This window comes from Nomascus leucogenys, chromosome 17 (genome assembly GCF_006542625.1).
Source record: "Nomascus leucogenys isolate Asia chromosome 17, Asia_NLE_v1, whole genome shotgun sequence".
NCBI classification, from domain to species: Eukaryota; Metazoa; Chordata; class Mammalia; order Primates; family Hylobatidae; genus Nomascus; species Nomascus leucogenys.
The window spans coordinates 2935152-2955654 of NC_044397.1; the positions used below are offsets into that span (position 1 = coordinate 2935152).

At 48.9% G+C, this 20503-nt stretch overlaps 1 protein-coding gene across 3 annotated transcripts in view; it reads right to left on the minus strand.

Moving 5' to 3' along the window:
- Positions 1-20503, minus strand: part of KIF6 (kinesin family member 6) — a 376916-nt gene that overhangs the window by 4926 nt on the left and 351487 nt on the right. For all 3 annotated transcript variants that reach the window (XM_030795951.1, XM_030795953.1, XM_030795952.1), the window contains 5 exons: positions 19437-19572; positions 16312-16409; positions 5149-5199; positions 4451-4540; positions 2459-2565 (listed from right to left, as the gene is read on the minus strand). In XM_030795951.1, coding sequence (XP_030651811.1) covers positions 2459-2565; positions 4451-4540; positions 5149-5199; positions 16312-16409; positions 19437-19572 — 482 coding nt within the window. The remainder of the gene's footprint in view (positions 1-2458; positions 2566-4450; positions 4541-5148; positions 5200-16311; positions 16410-19436; positions 19573-20503) is intronic.

Genomic DNA, 20503 nt, shown 5'->3' on the forward strand with positions numbered 1-20503 from the left:
CCTCTTTCCCTTCCATCCTCTCCCCAGCTACTCTCAGTCCCCTGGCTAAATGGTGCTTGTCCATGACCACCCTGACATGCAAAATGGCCAGTGGTCCACATTCCATCCTGCCACACTCTACTGGCCCGTCTCCCCTTGGAGCTTGTGCTTCTCCAGCTTGTGCCTGAGGCCATACCCACTTATCTGCTGTTCCTTTTCGCACCCTGGCAGTGCCTTCTCAGCATCTCTGCTTCCTCTCTCTCCACAACTGTTGGAGAACCCCAGGGGGCTGTTCTCAGCAATTTGAATACCTCCTGTACTCAGTCCTGTGGCTTCAGACACCAACCAGACATGATGACTTGCATATTTCTTTTTCTAGCTTAGACTTTCTCTCTGAGCTCCACTCATGCTCACCTGTCTACTCGACACCTCCTCTTGGACATCAAACGTCATCTGAAATTTCAAACAGGGCAGCCAGAACTCTCCATCCCTCCAGCTCCTTGCCTCTGATAGTCATGCTTCCCTGCCTTTCTCATTTCAGTAAATGGCACTGCCATTCTCTTCACTGCTCAGATCAAAAGCCCAGGAGGTGCCCTGACTCTCATCTTTCTCTTGCATCTCACATTCGGTCTACTGGTGAGTCCAAGCCACAATCATCCCTTGCTGGCACTTTCATGGTAGCCTGGTAACTGGTCTACCCTTGGCCCCTACAATCTACACTACATATGACAGACAAAGTGAGCTTTTTAAAGCATCAATCACATCATATCACTCCATGGTTAAAATTATTCAGTGGGTTTCCACTGTATCCAGAATAAAATCCAAATCTCTTTCCCCTGTGCATAAGGCTGGTGTGACTTGGCCCTTGTGCTCTTGCTTCCTGCCCTCCAGCCACTCTGGCCTCCTTCCCACCCTGTGGCCAAGCAAAGCTCCTTCCCCTTCAGGCTTCTCGCTTTCCGCTCTGTCTGCTAGGACTGTGCATTCCCAGAATGCGGCGTGGCGGCTCCGTTCTCACGATGCAGCTGTCAGTTTAAAGTTATCTTCTCCAGCAAGGCCTCCCCAGCCTACCCAGCTAAAAGCAGTCTTCCCAGTTACTGTCCACAACATTACCTAGTTGAGCTATTTCATGGCACTTATTATCCGCTCAAACGATCTTATTTGCTGACGTGTTCATTGTCTGTCTCCTTCCTCCCCCTAGAATGTCAGTTTCTCACGTGCTGGGCTCTGTCTTGTTCTCTGCTATAGCCCCAGCACTAGTAGTAGTGCCTGGCATAAGAAGGCACCCAACACATACAGTGTTTGCTGACTGATTGGCTGTTCATTGCTGTTCAGTGCCTGATACCTATCATCAGAGTATTTGGGGCATAGATGGGAATTTGGAGATCACTGAATCCAGTTTTTTTTTGACAAGGAAACTGAGAATGAGATAAGATCACAGCAGAGCTGGGGCTGTCTCAGGCCTAAGAAAGGACCTGACAGTGTTGCTGAGGCTGCTGGTCCTGGTGGTGAAGAGAGGATAGTAAGTAAGCAGGCTGGCGGCCAAGCAAGGTAAGGACAGCAGGGCCAAGGCCGGCTCTCAGTTGCGGTGCTCCATCCATGCACAAACCTCTTCCTGCCCAAAATGCACACGGTTGGTGGAGAAGCTGAGTGCAGGCCCCGCAGAGCAGGCATCAGTCATTATACATCCAATCTGCTGGCCCATACCATCACGGCGGGGGCGCCTTTCTGGCAATGTGAAGGCAATGTTAAGCCTGCCTAGTAGCCTTTGGGTTATGCAGAGGAGGCTAAGACAAAACGCAGGCCTGGGGTAAGGGGCCCTGGGGCTTGCGCTGTGGGTGTGTGGGGGATGGAAGGCAGAAACAGAAAAGGCCCATCCACAGCAGATGGGAGATGGGCAGCTGCCAAGAGGACGGGGCTGGGGGTGGAGGGGGCAGTGGTGCAGGCCAAGAAGACCCTTCTTCTCTTCCTGTTGTCTGACACGCCGCACTTATTTCCTCTGTGATTGTTATGCTGTCCTCAGGCCTGGGCCTTCAAGTGGCGTTTACACCCACAGCTCTTTGGCAAGAACTACACTCTGATGGGGGAGGGAGACTTCAAGGCAGGGGTTCAATGAGCTACCAAAACATCACTCAGCCCCTTCCTGTTTGTAGAAGGCTGAGCAGAGGAGACAACTGACCTTGGGCACACAGAACAAAGGAGCTGAAGATCTGGACGAGACAGAGAGCAAGCTCTGCCATGAGGGGCAGGAGCACCTGGCCCGCCCACCCACTTGGGCCTGTCTTGGTGTTTCCGATGCTGCCCCTCGAGGCTTTCTCGAGAAGGAATCAGAGGCTGGGCACCTGTGAGTGATGGGTAGGCCAGTCCTGTGGCTTCAGAAACATGCAGGAAACTCCCTACTCCCCTCCCACCTCACTGTGTGCTCCCCACAAGTGTTGGTGACCTGCTGCCCGGGAGGAGCCACCAAGGGAGGTGCACTTACATTGCTTCTGCAGAATGCTCTGTCTGGCCTTGATGAAGGCCATGATGTCGGAGTCCGTCTGGCTGTCTCCGGTGAGAGGGATGGACAACACTGGCCTCTCGGGGATGCTGGAGGCAACCACGTGTCACATTTTACTACACTTTACAGCTGGACTCACCACTTACCTTTCCAAAATGCTTTTCGATTTTTGGTGACTGATCTCACCCAGAAAGCTACATGACTCGGCTGGCCTGCTTCTCACTCCCTCCTACCTTCTCTGTGGGGCAGCCACACTAAGCCTCTTGTCATGCAAATTGGGTCAAGTCACTCCCTGCCATAGACCCTGATATGGTTTGGCTGTGTCCTCACCCAAATCTCATCTTGAACTGTAGCTCCCATAATTTCCACGTGTTGTGGGAGGGACCCAGTGGGAGATAACTGAGTCATGGGGACGGTTTCCCCCATACTGTTCTCATGGTAGTGAGTAAGTTTCGTGAGATCTGAAGGTTTCATAAGAGGTTTCCCCTCTCACTTGGCTTTCATTCTCTGTTGGCTGCCACCATGTAAGACGTGCCTTTTACCATGATTGTGAGGCCTCCCCAGTGACATGAACTGTGAGTCCATTAAACCTCTTTTTCTTTATAAATTACCCAGTCTTGGGTATGTCTTTATCAGCAGTGTGAAAACGGACTAATACAGACCCTTTAGTGGCTTTTCACCACTCATGGAATAAAACTCAAACTCTGTCCCATGACCTACCAGGCTGTGTGTGATAGGATCCCCGGTCAGGGGCTCCAGCTACCCCCTTTTCTTTCAGTGACGTGCATTTACCAAGCCACTTCCAGCCTCAGGGCCTTTGCTCTGCTGCTTCCTCTCCCTGGACTGCCCTCCCCACCAACCGTCCCATGGCGGCTGCGCTTTCTCTCGCTGCCTTCTCTATCCTCTTACCACCACCACTCCTGTCCTCCCATCCCCGATTTACCCAAACCAGCACCCCTTAACCTGGGGCCTGTCAACTTCTGCGCCCAGCTTAGATGTCATATCGTTCAGTACTGTGTCCTCAGAGCACCCTCATTCCCCACGTGGCTTAGCTAGTTGACCTCAAGGCAGAGATTACTATTCTCCTGTCTCTCCTTAAAAACAGAACCATATTTAGCTAAGTTGCCACAACTAAAAAAACTACCTTTCCCAGACTCCTTTGCTGCGATGTGTGGCCAGGTGGCCAGGTGCTGGCCAATGAGATTTGTAAGTAGAAGGGTTGTGTGGGAATCTCCTTAGAAAGGGAGGGCTGCGTGTGCCCTCCCCCATCCCCCTTTCCATCCAGCTTCTCCATGTAGCATTCCCCTTCAGCAAACTCAGAGCAGTACACTTGCCTGGCCTTGCCAACTTTCTGTCCGTCCTCACCCTTGTGCCTCTGCACAGCAGGGGGCGGTAGCCACTTCCTTAGAAGGCAGTAAGGACGGTACGTAACAAGGGGCTGGCCATTCCCACAGGTAGTTTTGGGTGTTGGCTTTCCCGCTGCAGCCCAGCCGGAAGCACTAAAGCAGAGTCCAGGCAGGCAGGGCAGAGGCTGTGCTGGTGAAAGAGGCTGAGCAGCCATTCTAGCCGGAGGGTACAAATGCCCATGGTGCTGATCAACTCTGCTAAGCCTGGAAGCAAATGCTGCTGGGCCTTCAGGCCAGGCTTGTCAGCCCCCTGCTCTGCTCCGTGGTGGGGCTGCCCTGGGCTGGCTCTTTCCCTTTCTGGCCCCCAGGTACATCTATTCACAGGAAGATATGAAACAACTCTGCCCAACACAGGGTCCTGGTGACTGTGGGAGAAAACCTCCCCGCTTTGAGTCGGCCTGTGTGAGATTTTCCAGGGAATTCCCAGGGGACCAGGGCAGCGGCCAGACCTGGGTTCTGTCTGTGTGGCTACTGGACGAGGGGCTTTTTCGGGGAGTAGACTGGAGATGGAGCCCCACTCCGCCCACTGCAGGGGCTGTCACAGGCATAACAGGAGAAGACCACAGACCTGTCTTCTAGTGGGGTGCTGGTGCTGCTCTGTTTCTGGCTCTGTGGACTGGGGCAAGGCGAAGGCAGGATTTTCCTGGCATTCACATCACTGCAAAACACAAACCAACAAAAGCAAAAGGAATGGGGGCAAATTTATAGAAGAGAAATTCAGGGTTTATATCTAGGAGCTGTTATGGGCTGAATGTGTCCTCTCAAAATCCCTGTGTGGACACCCTAATTCCCAGTGTGATGGCATTGGGCAGTGGGGCCTTTGGGAGGTGATTAGATTTAGAGGAGGTCCTGAGGGTAGGGCCCCCGCACTGGGATTAGTGTCCTTATAGGTATAAGAAGAGGATGAGAAACTACAGTGCATGCTCTCTCTCTCAATCTCTCTCTCTCTCTCTCTGTCTGCTATGTGAGCACACAGCAAGAAGGAGGTGCCAGCAAGCGAGGAAGGAAGCCCTCAGCAGGAACTGAATCTGCTGTGCTATGGACTGGAGGTTTGTGTCCCTGAAAAGTCATGTGTTGAACCTAATCTCCAATGTAATGGTAGTAGAGGTGGGGCCTTTGGGTGGTGATTAGGTCATGAGGGTAGAACTCTCATGAATGGGATTAGAGTCCTTATAAAAGAGACATCGGAGAGCTCCCTTGCCCCTTCCACCATGTGAGGATGCATCGAGAAGACAGCTGTCTATGAATGGGGAAGGGGGTCCTCACCAGACATCGAATCTGCCAGTGCCTTGACCTTGGACTTCCCAGCCTCCAGAACTGTGAAAAATAAACGTTTGTTGTTTGAGCCACTCAGCCTATAGTATTTTTTTGTTTGTTTTTTTTTTTTGAGACAGAGTCTTGCTCTCTCACCCAGGCTGGAGTGCAGTGGCGCGATCTCGGCTCACTGCAAGCTCCGCCTCCCGGGTTCACGCCATTCTCCTGCCTCAGCCTCTCCGAGTAGCTGGGACTACAGGCGCCCGCCACCACACCCGGCCAATTTTTTGTATTTTTAGTAGAGATGGGGTTTCACCGTGGTCTCGATCTCCTGACCTCGTGATCCACCCGCCTTGGCCTCCCAAAGTGCTGGGATTACAAGCGTGAGCCACCGCGCCCGGCCAGTCTATAGTATTTTGTTACAGCAGCCTGAGCAGACTAAGACAAGAGCCAAGAGTCCTGTCTTGGATGGTTTACACAGTAATTTTCTTTTTTTCTTTTTTTTTTTTGAGATGGAGTTTCACTCTTGTTGCCCAAGCTGGAGTGCAGTGGCACGATCTTGGCTCACTGCAACCTCCACTTCCTGGGTTCAAGCAATCCTTCTGCCTCAGCCGCCCAAGTAGCTGGAATTGCAAGTGTGCATCACAACACCTGGCTAATTTTTTGTATTTTTAGTAGAGATGGGGTTTCACCATGTTGGCCAGGCTGGTCTTGAACTCCTGACCTCAGGTGATGCACCCACCTTGGCCTCCCAAAGTGCTGGGATTACAGGCGTGAGCCACTGTGCCCGGCCTACACAGTAATTTTCATTGTTAGAGCATGCATCTGTTGGCTGTAGAAGCTGAACAACAAACGATGGCCACAACTGTCATTGATAGACGTGCCAGGCTCCGTGAGTGCTCTGCAAACATCATGCCATTTAATCCCCTCAGTGACCTAAGAAGTAGATGTCATCATCTCCATTTTATACATGAGAAAACTGAGGCTTAGAGAGATTTAAGAAATTCTAAAAGTTATCCAGCTGGTAAGTGACAGAATCTGGACCTACTCAGCATTCTTTGAGGCTTCAGAACCTGTGCTCTCAGCCACAATGCCTTCTAACTGGGCTTGACTCTGTGGCATTCTAGGAACACACACTGGCCTACCCCTGACCATGCTGCCTGCCCCTGGGACCTAGCTTCGTGCTGAGTGAGGAGTCAGATCCAACAGCTCACTAGATGCAGCTGTGCCTGCTCACCTAGGCTGCTGACATGTGCGCCTTGCCTCGGATTCTTGGCCGAGTGCAGTGGAACCCAGAAGCTCCTCTTGGGAGGTGAGGAGGCGCGTGGACACGGCTGGTTGGAGGCCAGTGTATTCCACATGCCTGTGGTGACAAGGTCCCTACTCTAAGTTGTGCTGTAAGGAGATCTTCCTCGCTTCCTTCCTGGAGACAACATCAGAGCTGGAAGAGGCCTAAGAAGTCATCTGGGTACAACCCACCTTTTACACCCTGGGGACACTTGGGCTGAGAGGCAGGCTAGGGTTAGAGACAGGTGAGCCAGCTCCGCGGAGTCTGCATCTTCAGTGCAAGGTACTCCACAGATCTGACAAACTGTGTGTCTCACTCACGAGTATGGCCCCTTCCCCGGCTCTGGCCTTCCGCCTTCCGATCTCAGCCAATGGCAAGGCTGCTTCCATAGGTCACGACTGTGGTCAAACAAGCAGGAAAAGACATCAGAGCCTGGGGAAGCCCCCCTCACCCACCAATGTCCATTTCCTAGCCATGGAGAGACTTTCCACGAGGTGACCTTCATAGTGGGAAAGCAGAGATCTCTGTGCTGGGTCTGGTGAGGACTGATGTAGGACCAGAGGTAGCCACAAGGTGGCAGGCTCTGCACGCTTTTCTTTAGAGAACAGTGACCAATTCTCAAGGCTCCTGCTGAGTGGTACCTGGTGCAGCCTGGAGAAGGGAAGGAGAAAGGGCTTTCCATCCTGCAACTGATTTCATTGCAACGGGTCAAGGTCAGTTTGGAAGCTGTAGCAAATTTGCAAGACCAAGGCACTGGCACAAAAATGGCTCATTCACTCAATGGCTTCCCAGTGGAGCCTTGGCTCAGGTTCCAGGGAGAGTTCACGGGTGGCAAACTATTGAAAGTTGGGAGGGGGTGGAAGAGGATGGAGAGATGGATGGGGCAGGGTAGAAGGGCACGACCACACCGTGGCCAATGGGGGCATCCAGTACCCTTTGCGGAGGCCCAGCTGTCCCACCTGTTGCCTCAACAGCTCATGCAGGAGGGCAGTGCAATGGAAGGCTGGGGGCTCCCCAGGGAAATGACTCCTCAAACCTGTAAGCTGCTCAAGCATCCTGTTCCTGGATGCCACAGCTTGGTTTCTGTAATTCTGGGGATGATGCCATAAATGACCTCTGCCCTCTCCCTTTGCCCAACCAGCCTTTGACACTGAATTAATTTCTCATGTTGACGCCCCTCTGGAGAGAGAACATACCAGCCATCAGAATGAAGTATCTTTCTTAATAAGGATTAATAAGCCATATTAATAATAATTAGGCCTCCTGGGTTGCCAATCAGAGTGTTTAGTGGGATCAGCTTCCAGGACCTGAGCATCCCTGGGGAAGTGATGAATCAGGTTTCTTTCAGAACCTGAGGAGCAGAGGACCAGCGCCCCGCCCCCAGTTCCCCGCCTGTGGCAATTCCACAGGAGCAGCCGCTCTGGAGCTCAGGCAGCAACAGCCGCTGGGCCCTTGCTGTCTCACCCTGGCGGCTCTGACCGGGCACTGGAACATTTATCTGCTCACAGAGTGGCCGTGTCGGAGGGACCTTTGCACACCTTACAAATGAGGCAAGGGAATCCCAAAGCGGGGAGCTGGCTTGCCCAAGGGTGTGCTGCTCGGAGGGGCCATGACTGGGATTCATGTGATTCAAATCTCAATAAAGGGGACTCGTTGGAGGTGGTCAATAATGATGTGACACACACCTTTGAAGTCCAGGGCTCTCGACTGCAGGGTTAAAGGTCTCTAGGCAAGCACATCCAGGTATCATCTTAAGTTGGAATACCTAAGGAATGTCCAGGAATGCCCAAGGGCAAGACAAAGTGGAAGGAGCACTATTCTGATGGGTGGCACAGCAGACAGTCCCTGGAGGCCTTGCCCAGGGGCTACTCCACTGTGGAGTAGCCACAATGGACTCTATTCCACTGTGGACCTATTCCACTGTGGACTCCCTTGGAGATGCTGGCAGATAAAGGCTGGCAGCGGCATGGATCAACAAACAAGCAGTAAAGAGGCAGCCCTGGCTGCAAGGGAGCACGACAAAGGGAATGAAGCAGAGAGGAGGAAGAAAAGGAGAAGGGGGATGTAAGGCAGGAATAGAGATAGGCAGAGCCAACAGTGGAGGGAGGGATGGGAGAAGAAGGGAGTGGAGGAGGGAAGGAGGCAGGGACAGGGCAGGGGGAGCAGTGGGTGGAAGGAAGAAAAGACACTCTCCATGGAATGTGAAGGTCTAGGTTTAATTTGTGGTTTTTTTGAGACAGTCTTGCTCTGTCTCCAGGCTGGAGTGCAGTGGTATGATCTCAGCTCACTGCAACCTCCACCTCTCGGGTTCAAGCGATTCTTCCTCAGCCACCTGAGTAGCTGGGACTACAGGTGCGCACCACCATGACTGGCTAATTTTTGTCTTTTTAGTAGAGGTGAAATTTCACCATATTGGCTAAGGCTGGTCTCGAACTCCTGACCACGTGATTCACCCACCTCGGCCTCCCAAAGTGCTGGGATGACAGGCGTGAGCCACTGCGCCCGGCCTAATTTGTGGCTCTTTATGTTATTAACTACAGAGTTAAAGCATTTCATTCCCTTTTGGGCCTCAGTGTCCTCATTTACACAATGGGGAGGCCGAACTCAGGGTTCTCAGCTGAAACGGCGAGGGCCAGTCACAGGGAATTCTGGGTTTCCACACCTTAGAAGGTTGGCCTCTTAGGGAAACACAGTTTTGCCCTTTAAAAATCCTGGCCTGTTGGGAATATCAGATGGTGTGGACACATTGGAAGAGCGGATACCCCAGGCAGGAGGATCTGGTGGTGGGAAGCACATAAAGAAAGCACCTTGTACAAAATATTACAAAATGGGGGCTGGTAAATGCCAACAGCTACTAGATAACGTTATGGACCTGTGTCCCTAAAAGGCAGTCACTGATTCTAAACACAATTGCTGTAAGGGATGAAGGGAGTGCACGACTCTGACAGGCCTGGGTTTGAGTCCACCAGTGATTAGCTGGTGACCCTGGGCAAGCTACTTCATCGCTCTGAGCCTGCGTTTTCTCACCTGTAAAGTGGGGACCATGATAGTAGGCACAACGCTCGAGTGTTTTGCACCTGGCCCGGGAGGGCCCTCTACAAAGGCTAGGAGATATTATCACCATATCAGAGAAGAAGGCCAATGCTGTCTGCCTTGGGAACGTAGGAATGCCAACATCGAATCCTCCATGTGGGGTGTTCACAGGGAATGTCTGAGATACCATGATGGTCTGAGACAGGGTCCCCTACCCGCCTCACCCTAGCAGAGTTCTGTGGGCCCGTTACTACCAGCATCTAAAGCAAGTGGCAAGGATTTCTGTCAGAGGTGGAGCCCCTATAGAGCTCTTCCTTTCCAGGCTCTGGTCTCACCTGCCTAGCGTGACCGTCCCATCCACAAACCCTGGCACTCCCACAATGTTGGGGGGGAAATACGGGGCAGCCAGCCACTTGAGTTGAGGTGTTTTAACAAACACTGTTCAGGACACTCAGTGATCTCTGCCCAGGAATTACGGCATCCAACCAGCACGCCAGCAGCCACCACAGGGGACAGGGCTGAACAGCGCTCTAGGGCTGCCTGAGAGCCATCTTCCCCAAGACGCTCCTGCCAGCAGTCACCGAAGGGGCTTGGGGTGGGGGTGGGGACTCTGGGAGCAGGATTTTCGGAAAAGCTCCTGTGGGTGATCTGATGCACACCTTTCAAATTCAAGGTTCTGAACACTAGGATTAAACTTTTTTTTTTTTTTTTTGCAAGCACAGTATATTTCTTTTCTTTCTTTTTTTTTTTTTTTTTCTTTTTGAGACAGGGTCTCACTCTGTCACCCAGACTAGAGTGCAGTGGTGCAGATCTTGGCTCACTACAGCCTTGACCTTCTGGGCTCAAAAGATCCTCCCATCTCAGCCTCCTGAGTAGCTGGGACTATAGACATGTGCCACCATGCCCGGCTATGGATTTGTGGGGAGGGAAGGATGTTTTCATATTTTGTTGTAGAGATGGTGTTTCACCTTGTTGCCCAGGCTGGTGTTGAACTCCTGGCTCAAGTGATCCACCTGCTTTAGCCTCCCAAAGTGCTGGGATTACAGGCATGAACCACTGTCCCTGGCCAAGCATAGTATATTTCTACCTTGCATCTATCAGGTCCCTTGCTGACACACCTGCCCATCTCTCTCTCTCTCTCTCTCTGTCACACACACACACACACACACACACACGCACACATACACACTTCAATGTCTTTGAAGCCAAAGGAAAAATGAGACAGGGCTTTCTATTCGCTGAGCAGGATATTGCTACCAGTAGAAGCTACCCAAGAGATCAGAAAAGAGGGTAGAGAAATAGCCAGGGGTTCTGAGCCTCACAGCTGAAAGGAGAGCTTATTCTCATGGGGCAGATACACGAGGGGCTCAGCACAGAGCCAGAGCAATGGTTGAGGAAGCTGAGTCCTCCTGGTTGTGTTTTTCAGATGTGCTGTGTGGAGTCCTGGAGTTTCAGCAAGAGGGCCCCGTGTGCGGAAGGTGCAGGTATACAGGGATTCCAATTCAAATTTACCGGCCTCTAGAGGTTGGCAGGTGTCAAAGTGAATGCATGGAGTGGGCCAGGTGCAGGGCACAAATGCTAAGCTGCCTGCATTGCCATGGCATAGTGCGGCTGCCTAGTTATTCTGCTTCTGCAGTTTTAAAAATCGATAGACTATTATTTAGAGAAGTTTTAAGTTTACAGAAAATTGAGCAGATAGTACAGATAATTCCCTTATACTCCTCTTCCCCACCTTACAGTTTTCCTTATTATTAACATTTTGTATTAGTGTGATAAATTTGTTATAACTGATGAATGAATATTGATACATTATTATGAACTAAAGTCCATGGTTTATGCAGGGGTTCACTCTTTGTGCTGTACGTACAGCTCTGTGGATTTTGACAAATGCATGACATCATCTATGCAACATTACAATATCATACAGAATAGTTTCACTACCTCCAAAATTCCCTGTGCTCCATCTATTCATCCTTTCCTCCCTACCAGTCCATGACAACCACTATTTCACTGTGTCCATAATTTTGCCTTTTCCAGAATGTTATATAGTTGGAATCATATAATACGTAGTCTTTTCATATGAGCATCTTTCACTAAGCAATATGCATTGCAGGTTCATTACTTTTCATGGCCTGATAGCTCTTTTTATTTTATTTTTTTGAGATGGAGTCTTGCTCTGTCACCCAGGCTGGAGTGCAGTGGCGCGATCTCAGCTCACTGCAACCTCTGCCTCCTCGGTTCAAGCGATTCTCCTGTCTCAGCCTTCCAAGTAGCTGGGATTACAGGTGCATGCCAATATCCTTGGCTAATTTTTGTATTTTTAGTAGAGGTTGGGTTTCACCATGTTGGCCAGGCTGCTCTCGAATTCCTGACCTCAAGTGATCCACCCACCTTGGCCTCCCAAAGTGCTGGGATAACAGGCCTGAGCCACTGCGCCCAGACTTGATAGCTGAATAATATTCCACGGTTTGTTTATTCATTCACCTTTTGGAGGACATCTTGGTGGCTTTCAGTTTTGGGCAATTATAAATAATTATACAAAAAGCTGCTATGAACAATCATATTCTGTTTTTGTTTTTGTGGACATAAGTTTTCACCTCAATTAGGTAAATAACTAAAATGCAATTGCTGGATTGTATGGTAAGATCATATTTAGCTTTGCAAGAATCCATCAAACTGTCTTCCAAAGTGGCTGTGGGAGTGCGAAACCATTTGGCATTCCCTCTAGTAATGAACGAGAGTTCCTATTGCTCAACATCCTCACCGGCATTTGGAATTGTCAGTTTTTTTTTTTTTTTTGGATTTTAGCCATTCTAATATGTATGCAGTGGTATCTCACTGCTGTTCTAATTTGTATTTCCCTGTGTGACACAGGATGTTGTGTACCTTGTCAGGTACTTATTTGCCATCTGTATCTCTTCTTTGGTGAAGTGGCTGTTCAGATCTTTTGCCCACTTTTAAAGTGAGTTGTTTATTTTCTTATTGTTGAATTTTTTGAGTTCTTTGTATACTTTAGATACAAGTCCTTTATCAGATATATGTTTTGCAAATATTTTCTCCCAGTCCGTAGCTTGTCTTTTAATTCTTTTAAAAATATCTTTTGCAGAGCGGTGTTTTAATTTTAAATAAAGTCCAACATCAATTTTTTCTTTCATGAATCTACATTGTCTTCTAAAACACCGGGCTAGCCAAACAAAACACATCATGTCAGTTATTGACCCTGAGCTCAGGGGCTCCCATAGGAGATGTGTCCTAAAACCAGAATATGAGGCAGTGAGAGGGCACTGGGTCTGGGATGGCGGTGCTGTAGCCCTGGGCAGATGGGCCAGCGGCTCCTTCCCCAGTGCGGTGTCCGGCATGCAGCAGATGCTGGAGAGATGGACTTCAAGATGGCACTATGCCAGCCACAATGGGCACTATGCTGTGTGCCAGTTCCTACTGCTAAGTGTGATGCCCAGACCCATGGGGGTGCCACGCTCTGCAGCAGGACTGCTACTGAGGGCACACTGACATTGCATGGCCTCTGCTTTCACATGGGTCCAAGCCCAGATTGATAAATGATGATGGCATGACCAGTCATTACATAAGGCTCCCGAGAACGGTCACGTGGGCATTTGCTCCCTCCTGTTGCAACACAGCTTAGCCCTGAAGGCCATCTGGGATGGAAGGCATGGCTAGCATGTGACCTGCTGCCCTGCAACGGTGACCTGCTGGCTAGCTGAGTTGCCACCCTCCTGTCTCAGGCTGCCCTTGCGGGGTGCACAGACCAGGTTTTGAAGCCCCCTTCTTGTTCAGCATCCATACTGCGGGGCAGGAAACTGAGGCTAGAAGACCCAAGGAGACCCCCAGTCTGGCCACTGTGGAAGCAAGGGAGTAGGTTTGGTGGGGCTGAAAGTGTTTAGGCTTGGACAGATGATCATATCCCAGATTGGCTCACGTGAGACATCTATCCATTTGGAAAAAAGAAGTTATGTCCTTACCTCATCCCATACACAAAGATAACATTGCAAGATTAAAGATCTAAATGTAAAAACACACAATGATGTAGGAACTAGAAGCAAATATGGAATAGGTGACAAAAGCTGCTTTCTAGCTGAATGACCTTGGTACAAGTCATTTGATCTATTTCTCTGTTTCCTCATCTGGAAGCTGAGAATGATTATAATAGGGCCTGCCTCAAAGTCATGGTGGTCACTGATTGGGTAAGCATTGGGAAAGCCCTCAAGAGAGTGGCCCACGGCGAGCAGCCTAGGACAGGGCCCACTGCCCCACCATGCAATCAGCACTTGCTGCTATACCATGATTTCATTAATTTCAATAGTCTGATAGGTAGAAAAGTGCTATTGCCTTGTTTTAGTTTGCATTGCTAATGACTAGTGAGGTTGAGCACTTGTCTTCCATGAACTGCCGGCCCATGCCCATTTAAAAAATGTTGGCCAGGTGTGGTGCTCACACCTGCAATCCCAGCACTTTGAGAGGCCAAGGTGGGAGGATCACTTGAGCCAAGAAATTCAAGACCAGCTTGGGCAACATGGTGAGACTCTTCCTCTACAAACAATTTTTTTTTTTTTAATTAGCCAGGTATGGTGGCACATGCCTGTGATCCCAGCTACTCAGGAGGCTGAGGCAGGAGGATTGCCTGAGCCCAGGAGGTCAAGGCTGCAGTGAGCCGTGATCACACTGCTGTACTCCAGCATGAGTGAGAGTGAAACCCTGTCTCAAAGAAAGAAAGAATGTTTTTCATTTCATTGATCCATAGGAGTTGTTTATATTCTGCATAATGATCTTTTGTTTTATATATATACACATATATATGCATCTATATACATTAAACATTTTTTTCTTTAAGTACAAAAACAAAGGCACTCCAAAAAATTAGAATACAGGCTGAAGTGCTGGCACCAACAGCCAGATTGGAGGATCTGGGAAAGTCCAAGGAAAATCTCAACCTGGTTGGTGTTGAGGGCTCACTGGCTGGGCTTTTAATTTTCAGAAGAGTCTTTTTTTTTTTTTTGAGACAGAGTCTTGCTCTGTCACCCAGGCTGGAGTGCAGTGGTGCGATCTCGGCTCACTGTAACCTCCGCCTCCTGGGTTCAAGCGATTCTCCTGCCTCAGCCTCCCGAGTTGCTGGGATTACAGGCCTGTGCCACCACACCTGGCTAATTTTTGTATTTTTAGTAGATATGGGGGTTTCCCTATGTTGGCCAGGCTGGTCTTGAACTCCTGACCTCAGGTGATCTGCCCGTCTCAGCCTCCCAAAATGCTGGGATTACAAGCATGAGCCACCGCGTCTGGCCAATAGTTGCTTTTTAAGAATGCTTTTTTTTTTTTTTTTTTTTTTTTTAAAGAACAGTTTTAAATTTACAGAAAAGTTGGAAAGATAGTGCACAGAGATCCCATGTAGCCTGTATCCAGCTTCCCCTATTGGGCAGTTTTACCTTAGTGTGGTGCATTTGCCACAATCACTGAACCGATGTCGATACATTGTTATTAACTAAAGACCATACTTTACTGGACTTTTCTTAGTTTTTCCCTAAAGCCTTTTTCTGTTCCAGGCTCCCACCCAGGACACCACTTTACATCTAGGTGGTGTGTCTCCCTAGGCGCCTCTTGGCTGTGACCGAGTCTCACACTTGGTTTTTGGGGACCTTGACAATTTGAGGTGTGCTAGTCAGTGTCCTTCCCACACTTCCCAGTGGAGTGTCCTTCCATTGGGATGTGTCTGATGTTTTCCTCATTCTTTCACTGGTGTTATGGGCTTCTGACAGGAAGGCCACAGAGGTAGAGTGCCACTCTTATCACATCATATCACGGGGACTGTCTGACACCTTCTTCTTTTTCTTTTTCTTTTTTTTTTTTTTTGAGATAGAGTCTCTGTCACCCAGGCTGGAGTGCAGTGGTGCGATCTCAGCTCACTGTAACCTCTGCCTCCTGGGTTCAAGCGATTCTCCTGCCTTAGTCCCCAAGTAGCTGGCATTACAGGCCTGTGCCACCACACCTGGCTAATTTTTATATTTTTAGTAGAGACAGGTTTCCCTATGTTGGCCAGGCTGGTCTTGAACTCCTGACCTCAGGTGATCCACCCACCTTGGCCTCCCAAAGTGCTGGGATTACAGGCATGAGCCACCGTGCCCGGCCCTCTGACACCTTTTTTAAAGCCCTATTTTATATTTCCAATGTGAGGGCTCAGCACCCCTTCAAACCCACAGGATTGCTCCTTGGTGGCAGAGACGGAGGCCCCACACATACTGTCCTGGCCTCTGGCATCAGACGGACAGTGGCAGGAGGCATGCTTCATTGGTGCTACCCCCTGGGTTGTGTGGTTGGAAAGAGACAATAACATGGTGGTGGGGAAGTAGAGTCCCTGCTGGTCTCCTGTCACGTAGGGAGACTGGCTCTGGGACATACATCCTCATGTGGTGTTATTGGAGGCTGCCTGAATCCTGGCTAGGACGAAGAGCTCCCCTGTGTCTCAGTAGGCTGGCTACCCACTGTCCCATCACCACTGTCCCCCAATCCCCCCTTCTCCCATGCTATGACCCTGTTCCATTCCTGCCAACCCCTTCTTCTCACTCAGGAGGCAGGACCAGGGCTTGATTGTGAAACCTCTTGTCTCTTGTTACCATGGGAGTAGGTCTACTGGCTGTCAGAGCGAGGGACTGAAGGGGTGTGCACTCCAACCAGCTTGAAAGCCACTGTCCTGAGTATCGACGACTAATTAAATGGTAAAAGGAATTCATCCTCCTGGATCATATGGCTTATCAGGAGACGTGAGAGCCACAGGAATAGGTTAAAGAGAAAGGTAGGGAGGCTTTTCTGGGAACTCTAACACCTCTGGTGAGTTCTCACCTTACCTTTTGTTAGAGAGGAGTTGGGATCGTTCATGCTGGGAGTCAGATGTCTGGAGAAACGGCTTCGTGTGATCGAGTGAATTCACTGCTGGAGAATTTACCTGTTGGCCCCAGAAGGAGTTTCACAGTGTTAGCTTGAATCTAATGACACAGGAAGATTTTTTTTTTTTTTTTGAGATGGAATCTTGCTCTGTTGCCCAGGCTGGAGTGCAGTGGCGCAATCTCGGCTCAGTGCAACCTCTGCCTCCTGGGTTCAAGCAATTCTCCTGCCTCAGCCTCCTGAGTAGCTGGGATTATAGGCACCCGCCACCACGCCTGGCTAATTTTTGTATTTATAGTAGAGATGGGGTTTCACCATGTTGGCCAGGCTGGTCTCGAACTCCTGACCTCAGGTGATCTGCCCACCTTGGCCTCCCAAAGTGCTAGGATTACAGGCATGAGCCACCGTACCCGGCCTTGATGTAATTCTTAAGGGGAACAAGCCAGCTATAAAAGTTAGTGTACACAATGTGTATGGCCAAAACCAAATCTAGACATGGTAATGACCATAATGATGGGCATCAACATATTGTCTAGGGATGGCAAAGAATTATGGGTAATGTTTAATTTATTCTTTATGCTTTCCTGTGCTTTCCAAGTTTTCCAAGTTGAACATGTATTCCTTTTTAAAGATAGAAAAAAATGTTTACAATGTTATCTTCATTCTTCAAAAATACTTTCTGGTTTTGCTTCTCCTTGTCCCAAAGACCCCCTACTAAAGTCAGGAGACATCCACCGAGCACTTCGTGTAGGGAAACAGCTCTGCCATGGTGCTCTGCAAGCTGCACGTCCCCACATAGGCCTCAAGAGCAAGGCATAGATCACAGCTGGTCTAAGTCTTGGCAGAATGCCCTGTAAGCCTCCTGGAACGTGAGCGCATACAGGAAGCTTGTGAGTGGTTGCTACTAGGTTATTTCCCACTTGCTTCCCTATCTTCCCAGAAGGCTATCCTAGAAGTTCCTTGTCACCTGTCTTGTTCTGATGAGGTTTGGAGCTTTCTGCCTCTGCCCGCTCGGGGTACAGCTGCAGGCCATAGAACTGCTTAGGGGCAGCATGGAATTGGCCCCTCCGTACCAGTGTATCCCATCATCCCCCTTGCTGTCATCTGGTCCCTTTTGTTTCAGTGACATCCTGTGGGGCAGGGGACACATGGAGCTGACACCCTTGCCTACTCTGGCTTTCGCTGTCTCTGTAAGTCATACACTGTCTGAATGTGTCAGCTTTGCCTGGACAGTTCCTGAGTTTCACTGGATGACCCTTGTCGACCGGTCAGTGGTGGACTCCCTCGGGAACCAGCTGGGGAAGGCCTCATTCACTGATGAACTTGCTAGGAAGGGCTCTTAACCTGGAGTCCACAGACAGAATCCAGGGGCTCTGCCAATGTGGATGGGAGCCAATCACATCTGTATATTTTCCCTAGCTGCTACCTGAAATTATTTCTTTCACTGATAAATGTAGACAACAAACCACAGAAGTATTAGCAATACCTGTGGCTTTGTCACCAACAGAAATCAAGCATATTTTCATATCACCTGACGGTGCAGAGATCTTGAAATATTGTGTCATTTCATCATGACTTTGGAAGTACGATAAATATTGGGCCTACACCTAGATCTTATTAATTAATGCATTTTAAAAGTGGTACACGTATTACTATACCATAACTCAAAATATTTTGATAACCATATTTCATTCTAACTAGTTTTCTTTGTTATCTCATGTATTTAATTTTATTCAAATACTCTTCTCTATTGTCCTGCCACATGGCCACTTGCTATCACACTGGTTATTGCTTGGCTATGTTCTTGGCAAATCATCTTCTCTGGCTCTCAGCTTTCTTGTCCTTAAAATGAAGGGATCAGCCTGTCAGATAATCACTAAGCATTCTGCCAGCCAGAAAAGTGATCTGATTGTGCGTATTTTAGCACTTCCGCTGTGCCACAACTGAGGCGTTACATGAGGAAAACTGAAACTGGGATTTTGTGCTAACACTTATGGAAAGGTTATTTTAGCCTTCGTCAAACAGAAAACTTCTAAGAATTTGTCTAGGAAATATGCGAAAAATTATCTACAAATATGTTTTGAGTAAAAAACTAGAAACAACCTAAATATTCAACGATAGGATATTAAAACATATTTACGTGATGGAACAGTAACAGCCATTAAAAAAACGCTGTAGGATCATAACATGAAAAAATAGCCATGCTATACAATTAATTTTTTAAAAGCCATTTGCAATACTTGAACAGCTATGTGATTTATTATTATTATTATTATTATTATTATTATTAGTTTGAGACAGGGCCTTGCTCAGTCACCCAGGCTGGAGTGCAGTGGGTCTATCACTGCTCACTGCAGCCTCGACCTCCCAGGCTCAAGCACTCTGCCCATCTCAGACTCCCAGGTAGCTGAGACTATAGGCACATACTACCATGCCTGGCTAATTATTTTTATGTTCATTTTGGTAGAGACAGGGTCTTGCCATGTTAACCAGGATGGTCTTGAACTCCTGGGCTCAAGTGATCCTCCTGCCGCAGCCTTCCAAAGTGCTGGGATTACAGGCATGAGCCACCGTGCCCAGCCTGGTTCTATTTGTATAAAAACATATGGATATATATGCATAGAAATCAAGGTAAAAGAATATAATCAAACATGTTAATATAAATTACATTTAAGTAGAGGAATTATGGTGATTTTTACTTTCTTCTTTGTGTTTTTCTGCCTAGTAAAATTTCTATAATTCATATTCACATATATATGACTGTGATAAGCAAAACAAGAAATGTTGTCAGTAGGAAATCAGTGGAGAATATCACACAAAGCATTGGTGGCAAACTCACTGATTTTTGGGAGCTGCATCTTTTATCCCTAATTTTTCCATTAATCTGGCAGAATTTTAGGCATAAGAGCAAGGAAACAATGAACCCCTGACCTTTTGTCATCCTTGTTACTACAGTGAGCACCTGCTTCATGAGCCCCTGACAGCATGGGGGCCTGTGGGTCAAAGCCCCCACTGTGTCTCTTGACAGCCCCAATAGGGCTGCATGACTGGCCCCTCCCCAGCTTCCCTGATGTTCCCCAGGCCATACCTGCAGGTTGGTGGCCTCCTCTGCCCACCAGACTTCAAATTCTTTCTGTAGCTTCACCTTGGCTTTGTCCATGAGCAGCTGCAAGTGCTCGATCTCCACCTTCAGGGCTTTCAGGCGAGTGAACATTGTTTTATACCTGCGGTGGAATCGGGGAAGAGTCAGGGCACTGCTGTCTTGAAAGCATGGCATGGAGGGAGGGCTGTAAATGAATGGGGCCTGTGCCTCAGAATCCTGGCAGAGCTGCCCTGGTGCTCAGGGACTGGGACCCTATAGGAGCTTCGGAGGCCAGGCTATGGCACCAGGGTTTGAGTCCATCACAGAGAAGCGGAGGGAGACATTTTGGTCCAGTAGGCCCATGGGAATCTGTGTGTGAGATGAATAACCTCTCCCCCAAGAATGAGAACTGCCATTTGCTGAGCACTTACTAAGGGATAAGCATTGCTGCAGGCACTCAACATATATAAACTCATTTAATCCTCCTCACAACCCTGTGAAGGAGATACTATGATTATCACCTCCATTTTACAGATTCGGAACCTGAGACAGGTATGAAGAGGTTATATAACTTGCTCTATGGGACAGAGGCAACTGAGGAGCCAGGATTTGAACCCAGGTGGTCTGGTTCTAGAACCACAGTCTTAACTGCCTCACCATTCCGCTGGCTCACCTTCATGCTGAGGACCAAAAGTAATACTGTGCTTATGAACGCATACATATACTGGTTTTGGGAATGCTATAATGAATCAGAAATTGTCCAATAGGAAACAGTCCAATAGCCAGGCCGAAGAGATAAGCTGGCCTCCAAGGTGACACTGAGATTGGAAATGTGGGCCAAGGGGACAAGATGAAGATGGAGTAAAGACACAAGAAGAATGGGTTGGAGGCTGGGTGTGGTGGTTCACACCTGTAATCCCAGCACTTTGGGAGGCTGAGGCGGGTGGATCACCTGAGGTCGGGAGTTCGAGACCAACCTGAGCCTACATGGTGAAACCCTGTTTCTACTAAAAATACACAATTAGCTGGGTGTTGTGGTGCATGGCTGTAATCCCAGCTACTCTAGAGGCTGA